Below are 18,192 nucleotides of genomic sequence, written 5' to 3'. Positions count from 1 at the left end.
CACAGGGATGGTGGAAACACCTCATAAGGGGCACAATATGTGTGCAGACTTGGAAACTCAGCCCAAGGATGGTGGGAACCACTCATAATGAGCACATCAGGTATATAAACCCAGGAACTCGGCACAAGGATGGTAGGAACCCCTCATAATGGGCACAAAAGGTGTGCAGACTTGGAAGCTCAGCACAGGGAGTGGAAACCCATCATAATGGGTACAGCAGGTGTATAGACCCAAGAACTCAGCACAAGGATTATGGGAACCCCTCATAATCAATGCTGTATTTTGGCCTAGGCCAACAAGGCCCAGGCCTAGGGCGGCACTTTGCAGGGGGGCAGCAAAATAGCCACCCTCGCCTCCATCTGAGACTCCATTAGCCACTGGTTGCTAGAGCCGCCTGGCGTCTAGCAATCAGTGACATCACACCTTCTCCCACCCCCCCCCTTCTTCTCTCTCCCACCCCCTCTTCCTCTCTCTCCCACCCCCATCTCTCCCACCACCCCCTCTCTCTCACCTCTCACTCTCTCTCTATTCCCCCTCTCTCTTACCCCCTCCCTCTCTCTCACCCCTCCCTCCCTCTCTCTCACCCCCCCCCCTCTCTCTCTCACCCTCATCTCTCCTCTCTCTCTCTCATCCCCCCTCTCTCTCTCATATCCCCCCTCTCTCATCCCCCCTCTCTCTCTCTCTCTCTCTCTCTCTCTCATCCCCCCTCTCTCTCTCATATCCCCCTCTCTCTCATCCCCCCCCCTCTCTCTCATCCCCCTCTCTCTCTCTCTCTCCCTCTCTCTCATCCCCCTCTCTCCCTCCGAACACCCTCTCTATCGCCCAACACCCTCTCTCTCTCTCTCTCTCTACCTCACAACACCCTTTCTCTCTCTCTCTCCCAACACCCCCCCCTCTCTCTCCCCCCTCTCTATCTCCCAACACCCCTCTCTCTCTTTATCTCCCAACACTCTCTCTCTCTCCCAACACCCTCTCTCTCTCTCTTTATCTCCCAACACCCTCCCTCTCTCTCTCGCTCTCTCTCCCAACACCCTCTCTCTCTCTCCCCCAACACCCTCTCTCTCCTCCAACACACTCTCTCTCTCTCCCACCACCTTCTCCCTCTCTCATCCTCCCTCACCCTCCCTTACCCACCCCCTCTCTCTCTCTCACCCCCCTCCCGGTGAAATCTCAGGGGTTCTTGCTGGGACTTGTAGTCCTTCAATTTTGGAGGGAGTCACATCTGTTAAAAAGGAAGGGGTGGGGCAAATTTCCATAGGAGGGGGAGGGGGCGCCCAATTTTAGTCTTGCCTAGGGCAGCTCAAAACCAAAATACACCACTGCTCATAATGGGTACAGCAGATGTGCAGACCTGAGAACTTAGCACATGTATGAAAGGAACACTTCATAATGGGCGCAGCAGGTGTTCTGACCTGGGAACTCCTCAGAATGGGCACAGTAGGTGTACAGACCTGGAAACTCAGCACGAAGATGGTGGGAACCCCTCATAATGGGCACAGCAGATGTACAGACCTGGAAACCTAGCACAGAGATGGTGGGAACCCCTCATAATGGGCACAGCAGATGTATAGACCCAGGAACTCAGCACAGGGATGGTGGGAACCCCCCAAAATGGACACAGTAGGTGTGTAGACCTGAAAACTCAATATTGTGATGACAGAAACCCTTCATAATTTTCATGGCAGTTGTAAAGGTATAGTAACTGACCCCAGGGACCCCACCAATACCGTCTTTAGAAGAATCTGTCTGCTGGTTTAACTGTCCAGTATCTACTAAATACTAAAATATCCAGTTCTGAGTAGAGTGATCCTTTAATTGATCATATAGTCAGCATATGTATAGTACTGACCTGTGTATTGTGTGTGAATTCTCTCAGCTGTTTCCTGATCTCTGCCCAGTTCTCCTCACCCAGCTGCCCTTGTAGTCTGTGCAGGAAAGAAGACACATCTGTTAGTATTGCTGTGCATAATTATTTATCTGTCCTATCCCAATATCAGTGGTGGTCAAACTGTTGTGTGGTGGGGAGATGTGCCCATGATACTGCTGTATGATGCTGGGCATCATTTAACCCAGAAGACTGAGGACATCTTGTGGTGAACATGAATTACTGCAGGAGACAGCAATGGAGATGATGTGAGTTTTGCAGCTAGACCTGCTTTTCTTTTTAACTTCATGGGAGACTTTTACAAAAATATATCCCAGAGTTTGACTGCAATACTTACTTTTGATTGGATGCTGTATTTTCATTGATGCGTCTCTGTAAGGGAGATATTATACAGTTACCAAACTGAGGATATACAAGAAACACATTTCTTAAAAAGGAACTTGACCATGACTGTATAGAAATGGTTTTCCAGAGACATTTCATATCTGTGTATGGAGGCATTTCTGTTAAGTCTGCTTTACAGGTTAGTCACACTATCTACTGTGCAAAAGGCCAGCATTTACAGCCTCTAGTGCGCCCTCTGCTGTCTACAAGTGTTACTCACTGTATTAGGTATTAAGTGCAATATTTCAAATACTCTAGACCAAGAGTTGTTAACCTATGAACTAAATGGGCTACTGACATCACCAAAGGGCTGCACATAATGTTCAATATATGTATTGCTTCAGAGGACTATCAGAAACTGCAGACCTAATAGAGGAATTGAGGGTCAGAGAGTGGGGACAGGATATATTTTGTGGTTGGGGATATGCTGCAGAAGGCAATATGACATTAGAAAGGGCTCTAGACCAAAAAAAAAATCAAGATATGTGGTCTTTATTAGATAATGTATAAGATAAGAGGGGGCTTCATGTAGTAGTTATTGTTGGTCCAGACATTTCTGAAGCTGCACAATATGTAAGGCCTGATGAAGGGGCTATGTTCCCTGAAACTAGTCAGCCTTCTTATTCTGTTGAATATTTAATAAAAGACCACCCTGGACTCCAACACCATTAGTGCGGTGGCCTTACTGCTTTCCACATAGCTGAATGCTCTTGCTAATAGATACATTTTCCTCTCAAATAGTCATTTTTTCGGCAGTGACTCAAGTACAGAATGACCTCACCCGATTCTGAATGACTGTTTTTTGCATGCAACACTGCCAAATGAATGACTCATTACAGAATATGTAAACCCAACATTTCATATTCCAAATATGTGACTGCTGTACCATGTACTTGTATGAGAAAGTATCCTAATCTCTTTGCATTGCTTCTTTTGTATGAAATCTCTGGTGTTGCTGCCAGTCCTTCTGCTTTCCTATTAAAAACTGACCACACTAGGCAGGAGAACACCACATAGTCAGTTTTCTGGCTGTCAGCCTACTGTCCTCCAGTGATCACACTTGTCCTGACACACCCCCTCCCCTGCACAGCCATTCACTGGGAAGACCAGTGTGCTGCTGTTTCTCTCTCTCCAGCTCTCTGAGCTCCTTATGCAGCTGAGAAGTACAGTATGAAGCTGAGAGGGTATGGGATCACTAATAAAGAAGGGGAGAAAAAGGTATTTATAATGTTTTTTTTTTTTTATATCTATACACAAATTTTTTGCCTTTCATTTACATTTTGAACTGAATGGGTTGTTTTACAAGGTGAGAGTTCACATATACTTTAAGGGGATGATGTAAAGATCAGTAGTGTGTAATCAGCAGTGGCGGCAAAACTGGCTACTCATTGTTCATTTTTACTAGTTAGCCCCAAGCAGCAAATGAGTCCATTAGAGCCGGTTCACACTGCCGCGACCCCTAAGTCGCCTCCCAAGTCCCGGCAGTGTGAATGGACTCTAAAGGTCTGTGTACTCTGAAAGCATGCAAATGGCAACACAAATGATGAAGAATGGTTGTGGATCTGCATGCAGCAAAGCTGTATGCCTGTGTACACAAACCTCTGCATATACAAGATGTGACTATTTAATTCCTAGAATGCCCATGGCGTAGCCCTATGGTGGTGAGTCAGGCAGCCATTTGTTCCGGAGAAGTGATGGCAAACCTTGGCACCCCAGATGTTTTGGAACTACATTTCCCATGATGCTCAACTACACTGCAGAGTACATGAGTATCATGGGAAATGTAGTTCCAAAACATCTGGGGTGCCAAGGTTTGCCATCACTGCTCTAGAGCATGTTCTGCCATGTCTTAGCTTGCACTTGCTTGTGTGTTGCACTGTTGGCTGAAAATGAGTAACAGGAGTCTGGAGCAGTGAATTCAATTTTGCTTGAAAATTGGCAGACTTTAGTTTTGTTGCAACAGGCTCATGGTGAACATTCAGTGAAGAAATCAATGGTTTTTGAATGGCATAGGAGATTCAAGGAGGGAAGGGAATATGTCTACGATAGCTCAAGAAGTGGTCAGCCAAAAGCATAAAGGACGGATGCAAATGTGGACAGAGTGCAAACCCTACACTGCTGGTGTGTTTTTTTTTGATCACAAGGAGATAGTTCACTACAAGTTCATAAAACGTGGTACAACAGCCAACCAACATTGTTACTTGGAAATTCTGAAAAGATTATGGGAATCTGTTCAGAGGAAAAGGCCGTAACTCTGCCCAGACAAGTGGATTCTCCACCATGACAATGCTCATGCACAAATTTTTTTACAGTCCATTTTGGCAATAAAATTGTCACACCTCGGTACCCCAAAAGAAAAATAAAGACAATTGTTTTAGTCTTGAATATAACAAAGAAAATCAATTCTAAAATGTATACAGTAGTCTTTGTCAAAAGCTAATTTTGTTGGTCGTGACTACAACATCTCAGACCGACCTTCTCTTTTAAATCCTGGATCACGTTCTCCAGCCGAGCCTTGTCCTCTCGCAGTCTGCTTAATTCCAACGCGGACTGACTTTGCAGCTCAGGGTCAGTGATTGAGAAATGGTGCTCAGGAGGTCCCGGGTCCACGTCACTGCTTCCTAGAGCCATGATCTGCTCCCTCTGCATGCTGTAAGAGAAGAATGGACCTGTATATTTGTCTGTTGGATGGGAAAAGACCCTTCCTGAACTTATCTAACAGTATGGTCTACATCCATTTCAGCCAGGATTATTGTTCCATCACCATATGTTGTCTCTGTTCGAAGGCTGTTTGTAGCACCTCAAAACAGGCCCCATGGGAGATCTGAAGTATGTGGTCAGACAGGGCAAGAGAAGACAATGGAACTCAAAATAACTCCTTTAGTGACACAGTTTAAATCCCTACTTAAGTCACAAAAATAGATATCCAGTCGGATGGACATTATACTTACAACCTTTGGTTACAGCAGCTGTACAGGGTGTCCAAAGACATGCTGGTAGGTTAATTGGATCCTGTATAAAATTGCCCCTACTATGTATGTATGAATGTGAGTTAGGGACCTTAGATTGTAAGCTCCTTGAGGGCAGGGACTGATGTGAATGTGCAATGTATACGTAAAGCGCTGCGTAAATTTACAGCGCTATATAAGAACCTGAAATAAATAAATAAATATGACTGTATAATCCAATAGGCATCAGAGATAAACTGGCCATACACTAATCGAAACTAGGAAATCAGTGTGAATCCTTCCCAAACGATGTACAGAAGTTGATTGTTTGATTGACTTCTATTGATGGAATATATTGGATAATGTTCTTTGATCATTGACGGCAGTTGCTTATCAGCGTATTCTGATGGGTGCTAATGTCAGAATAAATGGTGGGGGGATCCATCCACCTAATTTTGTGAGGTTGGTGCCGCTGTACTAATGATCCAACGTTAGTACAGCGATCACCACTGCAGAGCTTTTGTGTTCTGACAGGGGAGCGCTGATCAGGAGGCAGTCGGCTGCGGGTTTTCCAGCATGCTCACAGAAGCCAGCCAAACGGCCAGCTTCTGTTGGACTGGCTGCCGTACACACGGGCCGAATGTCAGACAGTTTTTATTGATGCCTGACATTTGGCCCGTGTGTGCTAGGCTTCAGTGGTGTATTTTGACTTTGTGCTGCCCTAGGCAAGACTAAAATTGGGCGACCCCTTCCTAAGTAAATTTATCCCACCCCTTCCTGTTTAATGAATGTGACTCCTTCCAAGAATTGAAGGACTACAAGCCCCAGCATGAACCCCTGAGATCTCACGAGAGTGGGGGTGAGTGAAAAAAAGGGGGGGGGGGTGAGAGAGAGGGGGGTGAGAGAGAGAGGGTGAGACAGGGGGGGTGAGAGAGTGAGAGGGAGTGGGAGAGAGAGAGAGGGAGAAAGGGGGTGGGAGAGAAAAAAGGTGGTGAGAGAGAGAGGGGGGTGGGAGAGAGAGAGGGGTGAAGGAGGGAGAGGGGGATGGGAGAGAGAGAGTGGGTGGGAGAGAGAGAGAGGTGAAAGAGGGAGAGGGGGATGGGAGAGAGAGAGTGGGTGGGAGAGAGAGAGGGGTGAAAGAGGGAGAGGGGGATGGGAGAGGGAGGGGGGTGGAAGAGGGAGAGGGGGTGAGAGAGAGAGAGAGGAGTTGGTAGAGAGCGAGAGAGGGTGGGAGAGAGGAGAGGTGAGAGAGAGAGGAGGTGTGAGAGAGAGAGGAGGTGGGAGAGAGCGAGAGGGGGTGGAAGAGAGAGGGCTGAGAGAGAAGGGAGGGGTGAGAGAGAGAGAGAGAGAGAGAGAGAGAGGGGTGAGAGAGAAGGGAGGGGTGAGAGAGAAGGGAGGGGTGAGAGAGAGAGGGGTGAGAGAAAAGAGAGTCTGCAACTACAGACCACACGACCTAGCGCTGTTATAATAGTGTGGTCCACGAGACATTAATGGAGCCATTGGTCCTCATCTATATTGTAAAAGTATCCCGATGTTTCTGATTGCTCATCATCCCCTCTCACCGATAGGCAATGAGGAGACTCTCGTGTTTTTTGACCAGATTCTGCATCCTCTTTTTGTACTGTCGGGCGGCGCTGGCGAGCTGCTCCTCTCTAGATCTGTGTGAGGCTTTCATGTCACTTAGCATGCTGTCCACATACTGCTTCAACCGAGCGGGCTCCAGCTGGGGTCTACCGGATGTACCGTTTCTCAGATTCCCATCCACGTATTCCTACAGACGGGACAAAAAATTTTTTATCAGTTCCAGTATTGTGTGTCTCCTAAAAATGAGGGGTATGGGATTTGGGATTTGAGTATTATCATATTAAATGAAAACCAAGAAAAAATGTCTATACTGGACTGTATCCCAAAGAAAACCTGTACATCAAAAGGCAGTTATATATAGGTTGTACAACCAGGTTGCAATGCTAATGGTCACCTTAAGGCAGATACTTACAGCCAGGTCCTGGATGTAACGATTGAGACGGGATCGATATTCCTCATTCAGTTCTTTAAGCTGCAGCTGGAGACGTGAGTTTTCTGCCTCGGATTCCCTCGTCTGGCTCTGGGATGTCAGGAGAACCTGGAGAGGAAACAATATATATGATCGATCATCACCACTGATGTCCACGTTATGTAGATTAAGGTCCCTCCTTGGATCTACCAATGGTCAACGAAGGTGCCATTCATCCAGTCACAGCAAGGGAGCCTTCTTGTGTGTACTGTATATATTTATAAAATATGTTTGTGCAGCACTTTACAATGTTAGGGAATCAGAGTAAACTGTTGGCGCTATATAAATCCTGTATAATATTAATAAGTTGGCTATATCCATTGTACGGGCTCTTTCACACGGTCCGCCTCCGTAGGCGGATCTGTGCTGCTCAGCAGGGATCGATCTGCCGATCCCCGCTCAGCCGGCGGATGACAGCTCCGTCTCCGTTTGCATTGCGGAGAGGGAGTTGTCACAGCTCCCGCTGCACTCTATGGGGGATCGGATGAGAGCGGACCGCCTGTCCGCTCTCATCCAATCCGATCCGATCCCTGAACGGGTGTAAAAATAGGGTTTCCATCCGTCCGGATTTCACGGATAGGATCGGATACGGATGGCAGCGGGTGTCAGCGGAGGTGTCTCCGCTGACATCCGCTGCCCCATAGAGCTGCACGGAGGATCTGATCAGATCCGCCTAAAAAACTGACAGGCAGATCTGATCGGATCGCCCGTGTGAAAGGGCCCTATGAGTGACTTGTACTCTTTTATTAGTATTGGAAATATATGTGGAAAAATACGGACTTTATAGGCACGTACATAGAAAAAATATCAACATTTATTGATACAAAAAAGACAATTTTTAAAAAACATGAATTGGCACATGAACAAAATGTAAAATCATAAGCCTTAATAGTAACTACGGTCACATAACCAAGTTCCCTAGGGGGATAATGATAAATACCAAAAAACCCCTCAGAGGATGTCGGCATGGCTGTGGTACTGGGTAGTAGTGATCGACCGATATCAGTTTTTCGTTGCCATTACCGATACCGATATTTTTGCCAATGCATATCGGTATCGGCCGATATTGGCCGATATTTTCGTACGTTTAAGAATGTTTACTTTATTTATTTATTTTTTATTACTTGACAGGTACTCTTGTGGAGGGATCTGGGGGGGGGGGGGGTCTAAAAGACCCCAAACCCCTCCTCTGCACTTAAAAGCATTCAAAACGCCAAGTTTGGCTGTTTTGAATGCTGTCATTTTTTTTTAATCTGGCGCCAATACCCGGAAGTGATGTCATGACATCACTTCATTGCTTATATCTTTAATTTGTACATATGTGAGTGGCATATTCAATAACATTTGTAAACGGAATTATGCTATGTGACATCATTTTACCCTTACATGAGCAATATTTGGAATATCGGCAATATCGGCCAGTTCCAGGGCCGATACAGATATATCGGCAAAAGTCAATATTAGCCCTTGATATATCGGCCTTGCCGATAATCGGCCGATCCCTACTGGGTAGTGGTAGATTGGGTGTTAGCTCAATATGTTTCGCGATGCCCATTCTTCAGGAGCATCTCACCGCTATAGGTAAGGAGAAAAATTCAATCAGTACAATGTGACAGAACATAAACATAGACATTAAAACGTCTGATATCTCATAGTAGTAACAATAAAGTACCACAAGGTATATTAGGCTATGAGACCTTGTGGTACTTTATTGTTACTACTGTGAGATATCAGACGTTTTAATATCTATGTTTGTGTTCTGTCACATTGTACTGATTGAATGGCACCGCGGCTGTGTCTCAGCCAATAATGAGGGAGAGTCCCGGATGGCTGAGGGACTTGTGGACATCACTGGATAGAGATGGGACTCAGGTAAGTATTAGGGGGTGCTGGGGAGTCTGTTAGACACAGAAGGTTTTTTTTATCTAAATGCATTGAATGCATTAGGATAATAAAACCTTCTGACTTTACAACTCCTTTAACGCCCCAACAGATCTCTTAAAATAAGCTTCCAACATCCTCTTGGTGCATAGAGCAGAGTAAGGGTCTGTGTCAACTCTCTTCTCTTCCCATATGAGTAAATAGATGTGCAAAAGCAGAATGACGGAGCTTAGAATGTCAGATGTGCACTTGTCAATGATCTCAGAATTGTCTTAAACTGCTCTATAATGCTGTTAGAAAGAATGAAAAGTGACAATGTCCGTATTTACCCATAAGTTCACAACTGTGAAGAAGAGTATACAGACATAAAACCACAATAATGGGACTTTGAAGGCAGTGGCATACGGCAAACTCTCTAGTATGCATCCATTGACAGGGACAGGGGTCCTAGTCCGGGGACACGACTACCGGACGCTGTGGTCCTCCCGCTATGCCGACTGTCACAATGAAATAAATTCCCTTTGAGTCATGAGAATTTTTTATTCTCCTTGTCTCTTCTTTGGTATATTCGGTCTGCTGTCGACCTTAGCCCGGTCCAATATCTGCCATACGTTGAGGATACTATATCCCTCATCAGATTATGACTTGGGCTGGGTTGCCCCTTTGGCTATATGTACATACTAGGACCCCTGTCGCTGTCAACGGATGCATACTTAGAGTTTGAATCATTGAACCATTAAACTGGTCACAACTATCATTGGTCCCTGAAGAAGCCCACTATGTTGGCGAAACATGTAGGACCCTGGTGACCCTATTACTGCATCTCTTGGTTCTAATTACTTATCTTTCAACTGCTTTGTTTACATTATCTACTCTTGCCACGTATGCCACTGCCTTCAAAGTCCCATTATTGTGGTTTTATGTCTGTATACTCTTCTTCACAGTTGTGACTTATGGGTAGATACGGACATTGCCACTTTTCATTCTTTCTAGTATTTCAATTAGGGATGTGGCAGTGACAGGTGGCTGAAGGTGAACCAGTGCTGGCTTTCTAAACAAATCCTTTTTATAATGCTGTTGTTGAGTTAAACTGCCTATTAATATTATCAAGCCAACAAGCTGACATATTCTCCATACAGACTGGGTCTCAGAAGGTATGTTTCTTGCATTTAAGACAGAACCCTTACCGCTGACTGTTCGGCCATCTTGTGCTGGGTGTTGCGGATTGCCCTTTTTGCTTCCTGTAGCTCCTTACCCATCGCTACCCTGTTGGTGGATTGGTAGAGTTACCTTAATATATATGTATAGGCGAATTTGTGTTTAATACATGAGTTATCAAAGAAACTAGTCTGATGAGTATAACAATTACAACCAATGGCTAGCAAATCTTGTAGTCACGCCAATGAAATCCAGTTAACACCAATGTGATATTTGTTGGCCACGTTGAAATGTAGAGATATTTTTTTGCAGGCTGTGCCACTACACTGGGGCCTTCTGGGATATAAGGGGCCGGGTTACACTTTATGTGGGTCAGTTGAATACTGCAGCCCTCTCATGCTGTGTTGTAGAGCTGGTAATTGCATATTCATAGGGCAAGTGGAACAGTTATGCCAAACATTTTATTGTCTTTAGAAAGCAGCCTTAGCCTGAGTAGAAAAGGCCGTCCTCTGCCAGCATATTACATATGAAGCACCCTCCTAGGTAGGTGCTAGTGAGAGAGTATCGTTTTTGGCTCTGTCTGCCTATCAGAGGAGCAGCAGGGAAATCTATATTGCTTTCTGTCTAGCAGAGAGCAGGATCTGTGAGTTAGGTCTGCTCAGTGTGCTCAGTATGTGATTCATTGAGTCTAGAGAGTGTTTCACACTGATCCAATAGGGAGGCCTGTTGGACAGTGGGAGGAAACCTGACCAATGGATACATAGCCTTTGATACAGTCCTGGTGTTTGGCAGGGACAGGTTGTCCTGGTACATTCGGGGATACTGTATAAAAGCCAGGAGCACATGTGCTGCAAGGTCTTTGGCTGGTGAGCAGAGTCCCGAAGGGAGGGTGGCGGCTGCCTCCTCCTCTGTAGCAGTGGCACATAGCATCAGGAGGTCGTCCTGAGGGCCAGAGGAACGGAGCTAAACCCAGAGGTCCAGGAAAGCTGACTAAGGGGGAGACACTGGAGACCCTAGAAAAACAGTATTGTGAGTACAGGGGATTGTGTCTAGGGGCCTGACCTGAGGGGGGCCACCCCAGAGTAGAGTAGTCAGTGAACGGGTGTCAGTGGTCAAGAAAGAGGATACTAGGAAAGTGTCCTGAAGATATCTTTAGTTCATCAAGTCATCTGGAAAGAGACTTAATCCAAAAATCCATCTAAGTGGCAAGGTGGATCAACAGGCTGGCTGTACCAACAGATACATGTCCTCCAAACTTTGTGCATAGTTAATCTGGAGTATCCCACTCTTCCTTTCTCCCATCACTAATTTATACAATAAAAACAAAACAACCACATACCCCTGGATTGGTTATTGACTAAGTGTAAAAATCCAGCTGTCCTCAAGGGGGTACACAGAGAAGTACTCTTGCTCTCTGTGTAGAAGCAGTGGTCTCTCTGTCGTGGTCAGACATGCCCTCTGTTGAATCAGAATGAGAGTACTCCAATAGCAGAGAGCATGAGCTACGTTGAATGCAGAGGTATAGTTTTTTGACTGCTTTGCAACTTCTTTAAAAACATATGTAGCACCCTCCTAGGTAGGTGCTAGAGAGTGAGTGTAGTTTTTGGCTCTGTCTGCCTATCAGAGGAGCAGCGGGTAAATTCTATATTTCACTCTGTTTAACAGGGAGCAGAATCTGTGAGTTAGGTCTGCTCAATGTGCCCAGTGTGTGATTCATATGGTCTCCAATGGGGAGGCACATTGGACAGTGGAGGAAACCTGGCCAATGAGGACACAGGCTTTGATACAGCCCCAGGGATTGGCACAGATGGCTGTCTCGGTGCATTGTGGGGTGTGGTATAAAAAGCCAGGGGGCACATGTGCAGGGGGTCTTTGGCAGGAAGCAGAGTCCCAGAAGGAGGGTGGCGGCTACCTCCTCTTCTGAATTGGTTTATGTGTGGTCACAGGCAGTCGGCCTGGCGAACCAGAGGTGTAGAGCTGAGCCCAGGGGTCCAGTAGAGCTGACTGAAGGAGTCAAGGCACTGCAAGAATATGGAAAGCAGTATGGTGAGTACAGAGGATCTTGCCTAAAGGTCTGCCCAAGAAGGGGACCACTCCAGGGTAGTGTAGTCAGTGGACAGGTGTCAGCTGGAGGAAAGGAGGTACTAGGTGAGTGCCCTGAAGAGAAATACGATAAGGAACATTTACCGCTCCACCAAATTGTCACATGTATAGTCAGCTTAGGGATTGATCACCTTACACTGCCTTTGTACCCAACCTTAGTAGTGTGACTGGATTCAGCTGGCTGGATAATATACGTAATATCATTTGCCTGTACTATTCCATAAGGGCCTTGATAAAACTCGTACGTTCACAAATAAGACTTACACTCTTTCCTCAAGCTTCTGTTGCTGAGTATTGTGGATCTTCTTCATGCTCTCAAGCTCTTCCTTGATTTCGTCTTGATTCCCGAAAAGCTGTAATAAAATAATCATTGGGGTAATGGTAACGAAATTGAGCTGTCTTAAAAGGTAGCTGCGGTCAGTTACACAAAAAAATAAAATTCAGCAACTACAAATACTGTAGCTGCTGACTTTTAATATACAGACACTTACCTGTCCAAGGATCCAGCACTGTCATCCCCCAGGCTGATTCTTTGCCAGTGCTTGGTTCCCCGTCACTGCCATCTTGCTTATGGGAAGCCAACACTGACTTGCTGATGTTTCACAGCCGGCTTCACACTGCGTATCCATGAGACACTACGCTTTCTAAATGGCACAACAGTCTCCTGAGACATGTGACGTGTCCGGGGAGTTTTCAGGACAGGGATCAGGGTGGTGGGGACCACACAAGAACAGATCAGCTTCTGTACTTTGTGTGGTCAGTTTAGAGAAAAAAGGTGACTTGCAGGGTCAACCAGGTACTCAAATGGAAGACGTACATGAAAGGAGGCTGTTTTAAAAAATACACATATAGGAAAAAAAAATTTAGGGTAACATACACTTTAGGTCCTACCTCTATTTTATCACCTTCCTGTTAGCCTTACACAAATACTGTAAATATGGCAGGATGGAGGTTGGCCTTAGTCCGTACCGCCATATATTACAGGGTTTCTCAGCCAGGGTTCCTCCTGAGGTTGCTAGAGGTTTCTTGAGCAATGGGCAATTTCTACCTCTCAGATAATTTTCCAATGACACCATTTTTCCTTTTAGCTATCTGTAAGTAGGTAATTTTTCCCAATGATGATCAGCGTAAGGAGCATTCTTCCCACTGACTGTCACACTAATGTGTCATGAGTTGTAGATTTTTAATTTTAGCAGGGATCTTCCGAGACCAGAAATTTTTATTTCAAGGGTTCCTCTGTGTTGAAAAGGTTGAGAAAGGCCGATATATTATATATACATCACTGTTTAGTGCTCAATCGGACACCCCCAACATCATGACCGCGCTTCACCTGACAGCTCCAGGTCACAAAGTAAGTATTCGAAGCTTGTGAGATGGCCTTCCAATATCGTGATCACTGTGACAGTCGATCATCGGGTTTCCATATTAGCTGATCCCCCATTTTAGGACTTTGACTGCATGGAAAATTGCCCGTTTGGTGTTTTCAGTATTTAAAATTAAATCCTACATTTCCATTGGTCTATGGTTCTTCTTTGCAGTAAAATAAATCTACCTGGTCAGTATAAAAGTATATAATATAGTAAAACAATATACACTGCGTGGCCCAAAAAAAAAAAAAAAGTCGCCACCTGGAATTAACTAAGCAACTAACTAAACTAAGCATGCAGTATCTATCCTATTGGATATCCACTGCATGTGCCTAAAGAATGAGGTCAGCTGACTACCTGAATATACTGAATGACCAGGTTATTCCATCAATGGATTTTTTTCTTCCCTGATGGCACGGGCATATTCCAAGATGACAATGCCAGGATTCATCGGGCTCAAATTGTGAAAGAGTGGTTCAGGGAGTATGAGACATTATTGTCTCACATGGATTGGCCACCACAGAGTCCAGAACTTCACCCTATTGATAATCTTTGGGATGTGCTGGAGAAGGCTTTGCGCAGTGGTCCGACTCTCCCATCGTCAATACAAGATCTTGGTGAAAAATGAATGCAACACTGGACGGAAATAAATCTTGTGACATTGCAGAAGCTTATGGAAACAACGCAGCGAAAGCGTGCCGTAATCAAAGCTGAAGGCGGTCCAACGTGTGTGACCTTTTTTTGGTGGCAACTTTTTTATTTTGGCCAAGCCATGTAGTATAAAATAGTAAAGAAATGGCTTACTTGTTGCTTGCCTATACTGTCACCATTTTCCCTGATTCCTGGTCCTTCTACACATTATCATATTACAAGATTATTCATTCACAGTAGAGAATCAGTGGGAATTCCCAACTTACACTTCTCTCAAGTTTTCTCCTTTCATGTTCAGAGGCAACAAGTTCTTCTGGCTAAAAAAAAAAAAAAAAAAATTAAAACAGTAAATTATACATATCTAAAAACATTCCCATAATATATTCATATAGTATATCTATAGTATATTACATTTTTTCATCAATAAAGCTGAATTCCAGGTTATTTTTGCATAGTTCTGGCTTGAACCAATGTAAGGATAATTGGTTCAGGTTGAGAGAGCAGGGCCAATCAGAGGATACCTTGCTTTCTTTGAGAAAAATACAAGGCGTTCTGTGCATGGTGCCGTGCAGAACAAGTGCCCCCCTGTGTTCACTGTGCAGCAGGGCAGCTGCTTGGCATGGGACCTGGAAGACAGCAGCAAACTCTATGGTAGCGAACATTATTGTGGATATTCTCTGCTTCCAGGGAAGTCCCACTGATAATATATATGTACACTTACATTTGTCCAAGCTGGACCAAGGTAACTATGTCATAAACTATGTCGTAACTATGTCATAACTATGCCATATTCAGCTTTAAAAGACCAAAAGAGAACAAATAAAAGACGTTTGTTTGAAGGATTTGCACTTACTTTAAGTGAAATCTCTTTGCCAGTATATAAAAAAATAAAGTAGTTTCACTGTGAACTGGGCATGACTAACTATTATGTACTATACCAGACTCTGGTTCCTGTACCTTGATCTTACGTGCCGACAGGCGGTCCACCATTTCCCGAACCCTCTCCAGCTCTGCGGTGGCCTCATTGACAAGAGCCCGAGACTGGGAGTAGTTCTCCTCATTTCCTCTCTTAGCCAAGCTCAAGAGCTCCATACTCAACTCATCATTTTTGGCCACCTGTAGGAATAGACATGTAGTCTTAACCAACACAATACAGCAAAGGCAAAACCCTAACCCAAGGGATCCAATCCTTTTTGAGTTTACTGAATCCAGACGACTGAATCATGAATTGCTGGACTCCATCTGAAATTGAATTGTGTCTGGAATTATTAATTTTTGAGCATTCTGCTGGTAATGATTGTTCCCAATTCCTATTTTCTTTTTTTTTTTTTACTTGATCCAAGTCAGAATCTCAAGAAGCAATGAACAGAATGAGAGCCAGTCAACTAGCAGCCTTCCTGATTCTCTCATGACAGGTTTCCATTTAGCAGTGTTTGTGTATAAAAGTCCAATATGAAAAAGATGTATCCATTATCATTTCACAAGAACTTTCTGTGGGAAATATGTGGAGATTATGGTGCTGTTGTGTTGCAACTCCAACCTTCATGTACCAGAGGCAAAAATGTGAAGTTTAGTCTTATGTGTGACTATTCTTCCTGCTTAACTCTTGTACACGCAATGCACGGTATCAAAAAGGCAGGGTACCAATACCAAATTTTCAAATACAGGTGTTAATTGGTTGTATTCAAGAATATCAGATTTTTTTTTTTTAAACAATACCCTTGTTTTCCATAGTTCTTCTTTCCTTATAGACTAAGACATTGTATTGCCAGAAAAAGAAGATGGAAATGAATTAGCGGTTCTTTGTCAATTTTGGTAGTGCATTCCATACTCCATGTTTTTCCCTACAAAAGTCTTCTCACCTCTCTTTCATGCTCCTTGCTCAGGGCCAGGTAGTTGCTCTTCAGGACTATGTACTCATCAGCCAGCTCCTTGCGGTTGATCTCAACTGAATGTAGACGTTCCTTCACAGCCTCGTACTCACCAGTCAACTTCTCCTTCTGAAGCTCCAGAGTCATAAGCCGGTTCTCCAGTGCCAGGACCTAGAGGAGACATCAAAACATCACAAATACTTTAAAGTGGAAGCTGAAAGGGACTTAAGTGTCCTTGCCATTATGCATTTAAAAAGCAGCTTACCGTGTTCTTAAGTTCAAAGGTTTCGGCCTCATAATGTTCCCTTATTTTGTTGGTCTCTATCTGAAGTTCAATCAGCTCCTTTGAAATCTACGAAAAAGAACATGTGTTGGAAGATGATGGAGAGTCAAAAAAAATCTGCACCATAATGGACATGGTTGTTTTATAGCTATTGGTTTTGGCTGCAAATTATTTATCACATTTTAAAGCCAACATTACTGCTCCCCAAAAATATATCCTAAACCTCAGTCTAAACCCAACCCCTAAATTCACTCCAAAACTAACCCTTAATTTCAAGATAACCCTGAATGGGAGGTCTGAATCAATAAATGGTGGCTAAAATTGTTCAATTACCCAGAGCAAATTATTTTTAAAGCCCAACTCAAGCCAGATTTTTTTTTTGTTACTTTGGTAGAGTCGAAATAGAACTTCTGACTCCACTGGGCAGATTTCCACTCACTGTCACACCAGTAAAATAAATGAGGGGTCATCAAGACATTAAAATATGGACAGCGATAAAACCGACCAATGTTCTAACCCAGCAGTCTCCAAACTGCAGCCCTTTGCTTATCTTTATCCAGCCCTTGAGGCACTATTCCATCCACTAACACCAACAATGGGGCATCATTCTTGTTTCTGACACCAACAATGGGGTGCTATTCCTTCAACTGACACCAACGATAGGGCACAATTACTTCCATTGACACCAAAGATGGGGCATAATTCCTTCCATTGACACCAACGATTGGGGCACAATTACTTCCATTGACACCAAAGATGGGGGACAACTCCTTCCATTGACACCAAAGATGGGTCACAATTCCTTCAATTGACACCAATGATGGGGCACAATTCCTTCCATTGACACCAACGATGGGGCACAATTCTTTCCACTGGCACCAACAATGGGGCACTAGTCCTCGCACCAACAATGGGGCACTAGTCCTCCCATAGACACCAATGATAGGGCATTGTTTACTCCAACTAAACACAGGGACTTTTTCTCCTCCCAATGGCCCTGGTCTGGCCCCCCTAAGGTCTGAAAGCCATTAAAATAGTCCTTTATTAGAAACTTTGGAGACCCCTGTTCTAACCTTTCTCACTTACACTAAAAAGTTTTTTTTTTTTTTTTTGTTGCCTATGTTCCCAACAAAGACATTTCCCACATTATACCCATCTGATATCCTGGTACCGAGGCAGGAAGTGACGGGAAATCTCTCCAGTAGGAACATGGATAGCAATATAAGCCCAACAGAAGTTTTAAACCTCCCCCACTCTAGCCAAAACAAAATGAAAAGGACTTCCTGAAGTTGGACTTGAAGCAGTTAAACTTTATTCACTCAGAACACATATCTTTTTATGTTTGACTTCTTTAGATAGAAATTTTAAGAATGGACAACAAACTGAGCCTGCTTAGACTATAGATCAAATCTGCATGCCCAGGTACTATGCTTGTCTGGGATCATCTGGTGATACAGGCTCTTTCTGACCATCCTTCCATAATTTTGTTGGCACTGCACCCCCGAGAAACTCCATTGTGTCCAGTAATCTGCAGTAGACATCACAAGCCATAAAACAGGGAGTTGATAACCACACGTGGTGCACCAGCCACTAGTTGGTGACCTTCCT

General features: G+C 44.3%; 1 protein-coding gene across 2 annotated transcripts in view; it reads right to left on the bottom strand.

The window, feature by feature from the left end:
- CCDC78 (coiled-coil domain containing 78) overlaps positions 1–18,192 on the bottom strand; it is a 136,978-nt gene that overhangs the window by 1,503 nt on the left and 117,283 nt on the right. For both annotated transcript variants that reach the window (XM_082262303.1, XM_082262302.1), the window contains exons 3-13: positions 16,567–16,653; positions 16,293–16,472; positions 15,388–15,546; positions 14,697–14,747; positions 12,677–12,765; positions 10,339–10,417; positions 7,214–7,339; positions 6,780–6,988; positions 4,745–4,919; positions 2,223–2,257; positions 1,850–1,925 (exon numbers count right to left, since the gene is read on the bottom strand). In XM_082262303.1, coding sequence (XP_082118429.1) covers positions 1,850–1,925; positions 2,223–2,257; positions 4,745–4,919; positions 6,780–6,988; positions 7,214–7,339; positions 10,339–10,417; positions 12,677–12,765; positions 14,697–14,747; positions 15,388–15,546; positions 16,293–16,472; positions 16,567–16,653 — 1,266 coding nt within the window. The remainder of the gene's footprint in view (positions 1–1,849; positions 1,926–2,222; positions 2,258–4,744; positions 4,920–6,779; positions 6,989–7,213; positions 7,340–10,338; positions 10,418–12,676; positions 12,766–14,696; positions 14,748–15,387; positions 15,547–16,292; positions 16,473–16,566; positions 16,654–18,192) is intronic.

This window comes from Pelophylax lessonae (genome assembly GCF_965119305.1).
Source record: "Pelophylax lessonae genome assembly, chromosome: 6".
In the NCBI taxonomy this organism is placed as follows: Eukaryota; Metazoa; Chordata; class Amphibia; order Anura; family Ranidae; genus Pelophylax; species Pelophylax lessonae.
This window is presented reverse-complemented; position numbering and strand designations above follow the sequence as displayed.